At 44.7% G+C, this 9743-nt stretch overlaps 1 protein-coding gene and 1 long non-coding RNA gene across 2 annotated transcripts; both read right to left on the reverse strand.

Moving 5' to 3' along the window:
- Window positions 1–178: 178 nt before the first annotated feature.
- Window positions 179–6945, reverse strand: LOC145238988 (uncharacterized). The gene is made up of 2 exons (XM_080102285.1): window positions 679–6945; window positions 179–513 (listed from the first exon to the last, which is right to left on the reverse strand). Exon 1 carries the CDS (start codon window positions 6875–6877, stop codon window positions 992–994), a length of 5886 nt encoding a protein of 1961 aa, XP_079958411.1. The 5' UTR covers window positions 6878–6945; the 3' UTR covers window positions 179–513; window positions 679–991.
- Window positions 6946–8240: 1295 nt separating this feature from the next.
- LOC145238428 (uncharacterized) lies at window positions 8241–9369 on the reverse strand. The gene is made up of 2 exons (XR_013862118.1): window positions 9150–9369; window positions 8241–8923 (listed from the first exon to the last, which is right to left on the reverse strand). It is a non-coding gene; the product is annotated as an uncharacterized LOC145238428 (long non-coding RNA).
- Between the last annotated feature and the right edge of the window lie 374 nt (window positions 9370–9743).

Consider the following 9743-nt stretch of genomic DNA (forward strand, 5'->3'; position numbering starts at 1 on the left):
GGATGTCGTATTATTTTTGGAAAAAAACACTTGTTTTTTAATGCAGAAGCATTGGACTTTTTAGGCAAAGTATGTGTAACGTCCCGTGAACGCGCCCCGGTTATAGCGCGGAACGTCACACGAGGAGAGAATTGAAACGCGATTCCTAATAGCCTCCAACAACCAGTCCACACAGATAGATGTTTTGCTGATCTTATTAGGCGAATTTATTGAATGTAGGACGATGAAAACGAATAGGAAACGTATAGGAAACGGTTTCTGCATAAAGCATGACATTAACACACTGCGCTTTAAATGCAGAAATATAGCACAAATCTTACCAACTGTTGTGGTAACCGGAGAGAGTAAATAGCACGGGTATTCAACTCGCATCAATTACTGGTACACACCTAAACGTACAATAACATATATCACCACACTGCGCCTTTATGACGTCACACACAGTTCTTACCAAGCTATGTTGGGCGACAGTACAGAATAAGTCACGCTTCACGTGAAGATAAAACAGAAATACTGCGTAAACAAAATGCAACTTAAGCACCTTGTCTAAACCCAATTACACGTACAGTACAACTATTACAAAGCGAATGACATATTAGGTCATTGCGGTTAAGATTACATTCATTACAATAATTCACATTTTGGAGTCATTAAACACATATGTGCAAAGTGACTCACCAATAATCGTCAACACGACAATAAATAGCCTTTTCTAATTCAACCGACGCAGCACCGTGCTCCACGGAAGTCAGCAACGAAAAGAACTGAACCACGTTGCGTTATCACACAAAACTGGCAGCCGATTATTACGTCACACAACGCCATAGATTACAACACAAGTTGTACTGAGGAAATGCGGGAATCAATAGAAATCTGCAATTACTGGCAAATAAGATGTAACATGCCCCCCCACAATGTACGAATCCAAGGAGTACATTTACAACACAACACACAAACATCGGCAGTAATTGCGAACACAAAAAGAACACAACTAATCACGCATCGCGTCGTCGTGGCATAGCAAGCACAATTTTGCAATTGGGCGTCTGAGTGATCCAGTGTGAGTCTTGACGATCACCTGACGCACTACTCCCTTCCGATCAGGAAGCACATCGGTCACGCGACCCAGAAGCCATTTGCTCCTAGGCTGATTATCATCCGCTACAAGCACAATGTCGCCGACCGTGAAATTAGAATGTCCATTTGCCCACTTCGATCTGGGCATTAGCGTCGGCAGGTACTCGCGCGACCATCGCCGCCAAAATTGGTCGGCCAAGTATTGTACTTGGCGCCAACGGTTACGATGGAAACAGTCCTTCCCCGTAAACAGTCCAGGGGACATATTCGGCGCTGCACGTTGCAGCAGTAGGTGATTTGGTGTAAGGGGCTCCTCATCCTTCGAATCGAACGTCACCGGAACCAAGGGACGAGAGTTCAGGATGGCCTCGACCTCCACCATCAGCGTCATCAATTTCTCATCGGACAATGTCTGCTCCGAAAGCAGAGCGTTGAGAATTTTGCGCACAGAGCGTATCATTCGCTCCCAAACCCCACCCATGTGGCTGGCAGTGGGAGGATTGAAGCTCCACGCAATATCACGTTGTTGCAGATATTTGTAGATTTGCCTTTGATTCCACCTGTTCAGCTCTTCGCGCAGGATGCGCTCAGCTCCAACGAAGTTTGTGCCGTTGTCGCTGTAGATCTGGTCTGGCCGTCCTCGACGACCGATAAAACGTCGGAGAGCTCCAATAAAGGAGTCCGTAGACAGTGAATGCGCAATCTCAATGTGCGCGGCCCTGGTGGAAAAACAGGTAAAGATGCACCCGTACCTCTTTACCTCACTTCGTCCTTGCTTCACAAGGAAAGGTCCAAAGTAGTCGACACCGACCACCGAGAACGGCGGCTTATTGGCCTGCAGTCTCGCAGCAGGAAGGTCTGCCATCATCTGTTTGCCCAGGGAGCCATTTCTTCGGCGACAGGAAACACACTGTCCAAGAACACGCCGAACTGCTACCCCTCCTTTGATGATCCAGTAGCGTTGCCTGAGAGACGACCACGTGTGACCCATTCCAGCATGGCCAACCTCGTCATGCTGCTGCATAATCACCAGGTCTGTAAATCGATGGTCGTATGGAAGAATCATCGGATGCTTCACATCAAACTCGACACATGCACGCTCGAGCCTTCCACCAACTCTCATAACTCCATCGACAAGAATTGGGTTGAGCTTTCCAAGAGCCCTCTTTTTCTTTGGAAAACGAATGTCTTCTCCTTTGGCCTTCAACATCGCAGCGATAACGTCCGGAAAACTTCGTTTTTGTACATACTTAACGATCTCAAGCTCGGCAGCCTTTAGTTCAACAACGGTCAGTTGCCCAGTAGGTACTTTATACTTGGCAGGAAACCTCCTTGACATCAACATCGATTTGAGTCTGAGAAACCAGCTTACAGCCCTTTTCAGCCGATTGAGTGATGAGTATCTGGCAATGAGTCGATCCGTAGCGGATTCGCTGGCGACCAGACAAACGGTTTGAGTTTCTTTCTTTACCAAAAGAAATTCGATTGGCAATGACGACAAGTCTGGGCAGGAAGGCCATGTATCTTCTTGCTCCCAAAGAAACTGGGGTCCAGTAAGCCATCGGCTGGACCTGAGGAATTTATTCACACTGAGTCCACGGGACGCCTCGTCCGCTGGATTTACCTTGGTGCTGACGTGTCTCCATTGACTAGGCCGGGAAACATCCTCGATTTTGGCCAAGCGATTTGCAACAAACACTGGAAAGCGCTTATTGCAGTTGCGAATACTTTGAAGAACCGCAGTCGAATCCGTCCAGAACACGGATTGGCATTCGTCCAGTTGCAGCTCCTTTCTCACAAGTTGATCCAACTTGGCTGCAACAACGGCCGCCGTCAACTCCAAGCGGGGAATCGAATATGTCTTCAGGGGGGCAACGCGAGCCTTGCCTATTACAAACGAGCAGTAAATGCGTCCTCGCTCGTCTACCAGCCTCAGATAGGTCACCGCGCCGTAAGCTGTAGATGACGCATCTGCAAAATGGTGCAATTCCGTTTTTCGCACCTTACCAAAATCGTGGGGCTTCACACATCTTGGCAGAACGACGTCTCCTAACCGTGGTAGTTGCTGCAACCATTTTGCCCACATTTCGGAGTCTTCATCGGAAAGCACGTCGTCCCATCCCAGCTGCTTTCTGCAGAGATCTCTTTGCATCGTCTTGGCCACCACGATCACAGGCGCTGCGAAGCCAAGAGGATCGTATAAGGAACTTACCACGGACAGGATTGACCTTCTGGTGTATGCTGTAGGCTGCTTTACATCGACATTGAAACCGAACTCGTCCGACGAAACGTTCCATCGAACGCCAAGTACTCTCTCGCACGAGGAACCATCCACGTTCAGCTCCTTCACCGATTTAGCCCGTTCCTCTTCATCAATGGACGCGAGAACTCGCTCGCTGTTGCTAAGCCACTTGGTTAGCCGAAATCCCTTCCTCTTGAGAAGTGCACAAATACCCTTGACCAACTGAACTGCTTCTGCTTCAGTCGACACGGATTTTAAACAGTCGTCAACGTAGAAATTCTTTTCTACCGTCTCGACGATTTCATTTGGAAATTCGCTTCGCAAATCATCAGCGGCTTGTTTAAGACAAAAACTCGCACAAGAAGGGGAAGAAGTCGCTCCAAACAAATGAACAAGCATCCTGTGTGATGTGGGCTTCTTCGACACATCGCCATCAGGCCACCATAAGAACCGAAGTGCATCGCAATCTGTCGGCTTCACACGTATCTGATGAAACATGGCCTCCACGTCGGCCACAAGAGCTACCTTTTCCATTCGGAACCTTGAAAGAACTCCTACTAACGAATTGGTTAGATCCGGACCCTGGAGTAAAGCATCATTCAACGACTGGTCGCGGTATTTGGCAGCACAGTCAAAAACTACCCGTACTTTCCCGGGCTTGTGTGGATTTGTAACAGGGTGATGCGGCAGGTACCATACTACCTCTGCAGACTGTTTCTCATCTGGAACTTCTTCGGCATAGCCCTTAGCTATGTAACCCTGTACCGTCTTTGTATACGCATCGCGTAGCACGGCGTCGCGTCTCATGCGACGTTCCAAAGAACCCAAACGATTTAGCGCCATGTCCCGGTTGCACCGAAGCGGTTGTGCGTTCGGGCGCCATGGCAACGGCAACTCATAATGACCTTGCTTGAATTGCACACTGGTTTTCATTTTATCTAAGACGTACCGGTCTTCACGCGACATAGGCATCGCGTCGGCGTTAGTATCTTGAAAGTCGGTCTTCCACATTCGCTCTAACTTCTCGTGCAGCGAATCATTGGCAACTTGAGTAAAGTTGACGGAAAACAAATCAGTTGACTTGTTAGAGACAGGTCCTGCCAATGCCCATCCCAGTGGAACTCTAAATGCAACAGGTTGCTTCGGTTTTCCCTTTCGTACCTCTTGCACGAGAAAGGCCTCTGGAACGTCCAGCCCGATGAGCAGCAAAGCTTCACTGCAATCTACCTGTGGGAATGACAGGTCTCTGATATGTGGAAGCGCATCTAATTCCGCGTTTCTCGGAAACTTGTTGGCGGTAATAGGCAGACAATCAACAGCGAACACCTCGGGGAGTTCAACAGTTGTGGAGCCATCAAGCGAAGCAACAGATAAATTTACTCTTTTGCCCTCGCGCCTGCGACTGTCTCCGTTGACCGTTTTAAGCGTCACGTTGCTCGCTTCACCTCGTAGACCAAGCTTGTCTGTCAGTTTTTTGTCGCACAAAGTAATGCCCGAGCCAGTATCTAAAAGAGCGTAAGTATCAACAGTCCTACCGTTAGCACGGACTTTGACCGCAACCATCATCAAGTTGACGCTCTGTCTACCAGAGGAAGCATGACAGTCCTTTCCAATCGCCGACACAACCGAACAAACTGTCCGTTCCGGCGCAGGTCCTTTGACAGGAGACTCGTCCTCTCTCTTCTCTGGCGGATGCAATAAGGTGTGATGGGCTTCATTGCAGTCCCTGACGGTACACGCTTTGGGGCTGTTGCACTTAGTAGCAAAGTGCCCAAATCTGAAACAATTATCACAGAGTCTGCGGCGCCGGGTGACGCGCAGACGATCACGGTAACACCGGGATTTAAATTCCTCGCATTTAGCAAGCACGTGATTTCCCGAACAGCACTGACAGAGCGGGGCAGTGGGAAAATGAGAAGGTCCGGCACGAGCCTTAGGTCTAGATTCTTGTTCGCTTACAACAACATGACTGGAAGCCTTTACATGACTACTTTTACCTTTCGCCTTCTTAGCTTCGTTGCGATGCTCATCGAGCATGCGGCTGAACAACGAATTTGCAATCCGATCCTCAGTTTCCACAAAGTCCACAAGATGCTCAAACAAAGGTTCACGGCCAGTATCTCTGAGAATTTTCTCAACACGCCGTTTCCAAGCCTCTTGCATCTTGAACGGTAGACGATTCACAACAGCAATCAACGTAGGGTAATTATTCATCTCGGAATGCTCGTCAATGTCTGAAAGTGTAAGTAAACAATCGCGCAGCGACTGCGCAAGCTCGCTTAAACCAGCAGCATCGTTCGGTCGCAATTCTGGACCGTTGACAACACACCTTACACACGCATGAGCGATTATATGTGACTTGCCAAAGTGGTCGTACAGTAACTGCCTCGCTTGTTGGTACCCGTTTTCCTTTAGTCTAAAGCAGTGTTCAATCAATTTACGGGCCTTGCCATCACAATGCTGCGCCAAATACGACAATTTGGCACCATCGTCGTCGACCTTGTCGTCGATACGAGAATCAAAATTGCGGACAAACTTCCAATAGTCCATTGGATTGCCATCAAAAACGAGAACTTTAGGCTTCGGTCTGTTTATGTGCTTTACAAGTGATGCAATCTCATTGTCATGCACGCCAGTTGGCTTGACTGAATCATATGTACAAATACTATTTACAATTGGGTTTGTTGCTGTGAACGAACCTCTTTCGTCAAACGAAGATTTAATTTTGGGCGCATATTGGGACAGGGGCTCTGACGGAGCAACATAGTCAACCACATACCGCTGATCAGGAGGGTTTCGCTGCGACGTGACAGGCGGTGACGTGAACAATACGCGGCGTTGATCCCCGAGCGGCTCCTCCAGGGGAGGCGTGGTCGATTCACCAGAACCTTCCTTCACCGTCACGTACTCCGTGTTTCCTGACATCTCATCCCAAACCTTCTCCTCGACCTCTGCGGCTTGTAGCTGGTGCTGCAGTTCTAGCATTTCCATGCTGTCCTTTTGGCGCTGTTCTTCTTCAGCACGACGGATTTCTTCTTCTGCACGACAAATCTCTTCCTCGGCACGTCGCCTTTTCATTTCTTGCTGCTGTCTGGCCAGCTCCTGCTTCTGCGCAGTCTGCTGAATGGCAAGACGCGCGAGCTGTGTCGTTACTTTAACTCTAGTTCTACTATTAGTCGAAGAACTAGAGCGCCTACTTCGTCCGCAGAACGAGTCGTTGTCCTTTGGACTCTTATCACCGCTTCCACTCGGACTAGCTATGTTAACAGGTAAAACACTGGTAGATGGAGAATTTACCTCAAGAACCCAGTGAGAGACTCGGTCATTGAATTCGGCCTTGTTTTTCCTTATGCTTGCTAGTTCGTCGGCAAGATCGGGATGCGCCTCGTAGGCAGCAACAGCATCGATAAAAAGATGTTCAAGCGCAACCAAAACCGTCTCGAGCACCTGCTTGTTGCGGTGGTCCTTCATCAGACACTCGGCGACTAGGTATTGTTCACTTAGGCGTCGACGACAATCAGCGACCGCTTCAGGAGTTGTGACGTTAGGTTGGCTCATCCTGGACCGCTTAAATATTTAACAAACGGTAAAACTTGTCTTCAACACACAGTTGAAGCTTGTTGTAAGAAGCAGTTGAAACTTGATTTCAACTGCAGATTGTGTTCAACACCCAGTTGAAATTGATTTCAACTGGAATTTTCTGTTCAACGAACAGTTGAAACTTTCATGTAACGTCCTGTGAACGCGCCCCGGTTATAGCGCGGAACGTCACACGAGGAGAGAATTGAAACGCGATTCCTAATAGCCTCCAACAACCAGTCCACACAGATAGATGTTTTGCTGATCTTATTAGGCGAATTCTTTGAATGTAGGACGATGAAAACGAATAGGAAACGGTTTCTGCATAAAGCATGACATTAACACACTGCGCTTTAAATGCAGAAATATAGCACAAATCTTACTAACTGTTGTGGTAACCGGAGAGAGTAAATAGCACGGGTATTCAACTCGCATCAATTACTGGTACACACCTAAACGTACAATAACCACTGATCTCTATAAACACTGGATTGCGCTACTCCGTTGAACGGTTGGGTGATTTTTGAAGCAAATTGAAGCGTAATGGCGGCTGAAAAGGAAGCCCCAAAAATGCATTGCGGGCAATGGGGAGAGAGTGGAAAAATGACGATAATTTTTATTTTAGGCATTTGCATAGCGATTTTTGCAGATATGATTTGTAGATTAATAGGACGCATGTATTCCAGTGTGTAATAACCAATAAATATGCGTAGATTGATTGTGATGTGTATTAGTGTAGGTGTGCTGGGAATACATTATTCAGTTAATGTTGAAATAAATCTGTATTAAGTGGTACTAAATGTTTTATTGTGCAATATAAGTAGTTTACATGCATTTATTAATATTTAAGACACAAATCCAACAAGAATGGCTATTTTCTTCACACAAGACGATGTGATACTTTATTTAGCATCATCTTGTGCTGATCCAAACTGCTGTTTTTGATTGTCAGCAAAGTCTTGGAGCTAAAATATGGCTGTTTAAAAGTTTTTTGTAGTAACATTATTTTCCTTCTATGTTACAAACCATAAATCTAGTAATCTCACAATTAGCTCATTTAATCTACCCTTTTTCTGTTTGCAACCAACATGTGTTGAATAAATTTTTCCAAAGTTGTGAATTCTCAAACTAAAACTCTTAATAAAAATCTCATATCTCAAAGAGATACATGTGCATATAAATGCATTTAAGACATCATAGCAGTTAGGGTGGATGAGTTTAACTACCCAAATGAGTTGCCTATTTATGTACTATTTCAGTCAAAATCATGAAATATTGTTTTTATTCTACTTAATAAGCAATTTTCTGCAAAAACACACCTGTACAAAAAACACCAGCCAAGTTTATACAGATATCCTGTATTTTTTGTCAGATGATCACCATTATAACAGATGGTGCATTCACAAAATAAAAAAACAACAACCTCAAAGTTGTTTAAGTTTAAAATGTGCAGCATATCATGTTACAGGCAGTGTCAGAAATGATTACAAAACATACACAGTGGAAGTAGAACAGTATACACACAAAAAATATTTAATCTGATTCCAATCCCTCTGTAGTGTATTTGTTGTCGAAAAAGGCTGGATTGTAATCTGGCAGTGTTATAAAGCTTGAGGGTTTGGGAGGAGACTGAAACATTCCAGTGGAATTTTACCAGAGACAATAAAGGTTGCTTATTGAAGAAATATAAACCCTATTATGTCTGAAATGTTTGGAAACAATTTTATCATAAATGTAAAATGGAATTGCAAAATTTCATAATATCACCATGGCAAGATAATAAAGACCAAAACCAAATGCACTCAATCGAGAAAAAAAGTCAAAAAGTGTTAAAATAGTTGAAATATTATTTTAGTTTTTTGTGATTTTAATTAAAACGTTATTCCACATGTTGGTCACAATTTCCTGAAGTTTGATAACAGTCAAAAACAACAGTTTGGAATAGCACAAGGTAATGTCACACAAAGAATTACATCATCTTGTGTGAAGGAAGTAGCCATCTTGTTGGATTCATGTCTAAAATACCTTAAAAAGCACGCAAACCACTTATATTGCATAATAAAACATTTATTTCCACTTAGTAATGATTTATTTCAACACTAACTTAATAACGTATATCCAGCACACCTACACTAATACACATCACAGTCAATCTACGCATATTTATAGGTTATTACACACTGGAATACATGCGTCCTATTAATCTACAAATCATATCTGCAATATTTCACACACAACACACAGTACTAACCAAGCTATGTTGGCGACAGTACAGAATAAGTCACGCTTCACGTGAAGATAAAACAGAAATACTGCGTAAACAAAATGCAACTTAAGCACCTTGTCTAAACCCAATTACACGTACAGTACAACTATTACAAAGCGAATGACATATTAGGTCATTGCGGTTAAGATTACATTCATTACAATAATTCACATTTTGGAGTCATTAAACACATATGTGCAAAGTGACTCACCAATAATCGTCAACACGACAATAAATAGCCTTTTCTAATTCAATCGACGCAGCACCGTGCTCCACGGAAGTCAGCAACGAAAAGGACTGAACCACGTTGCGTTATCACACAAAACTGGCAGCCGATTATTACGTCACACAACGCCATAGATTACAACACAAGTTGTACTGAGGAAATGCGGGAATCAATAGAAATCTGCAATTACTGGCAAATAAGATGTAACAGTGTGACTTCATTGGACAAGTCCCGTTTCGACGAAAAAAGTATTTAAACTTATGAAACACAATTAGTCTCTGATCGACGTTTGTCACTTCGTATCGGTAAACCCTAACCATATATCCACCAAAGTGAACATTTTAGCGCAATTG

Source organism: Phallusia mammillata, chromosome 7, assembly GCF_965637545.1.
Source record: "Phallusia mammillata chromosome 7, kaPhaMamm4.hap1.1, whole genome shotgun sequence".
In the NCBI taxonomy this organism is placed as follows: Eukaryota; Metazoa; Chordata; class Ascidiacea; order Phlebobranchia; family Ascidiidae; genus Phallusia; species Phallusia mammillata.

Coding starts and splice junctions, on each gene's coding strand:
- LOC145238988 (XM_080102285.1), bottom strand. CDS start 6,877: ATGAGCCAACCTAACGTCACAACTCCTGAAGCGGTCGCTGATTGTCGT.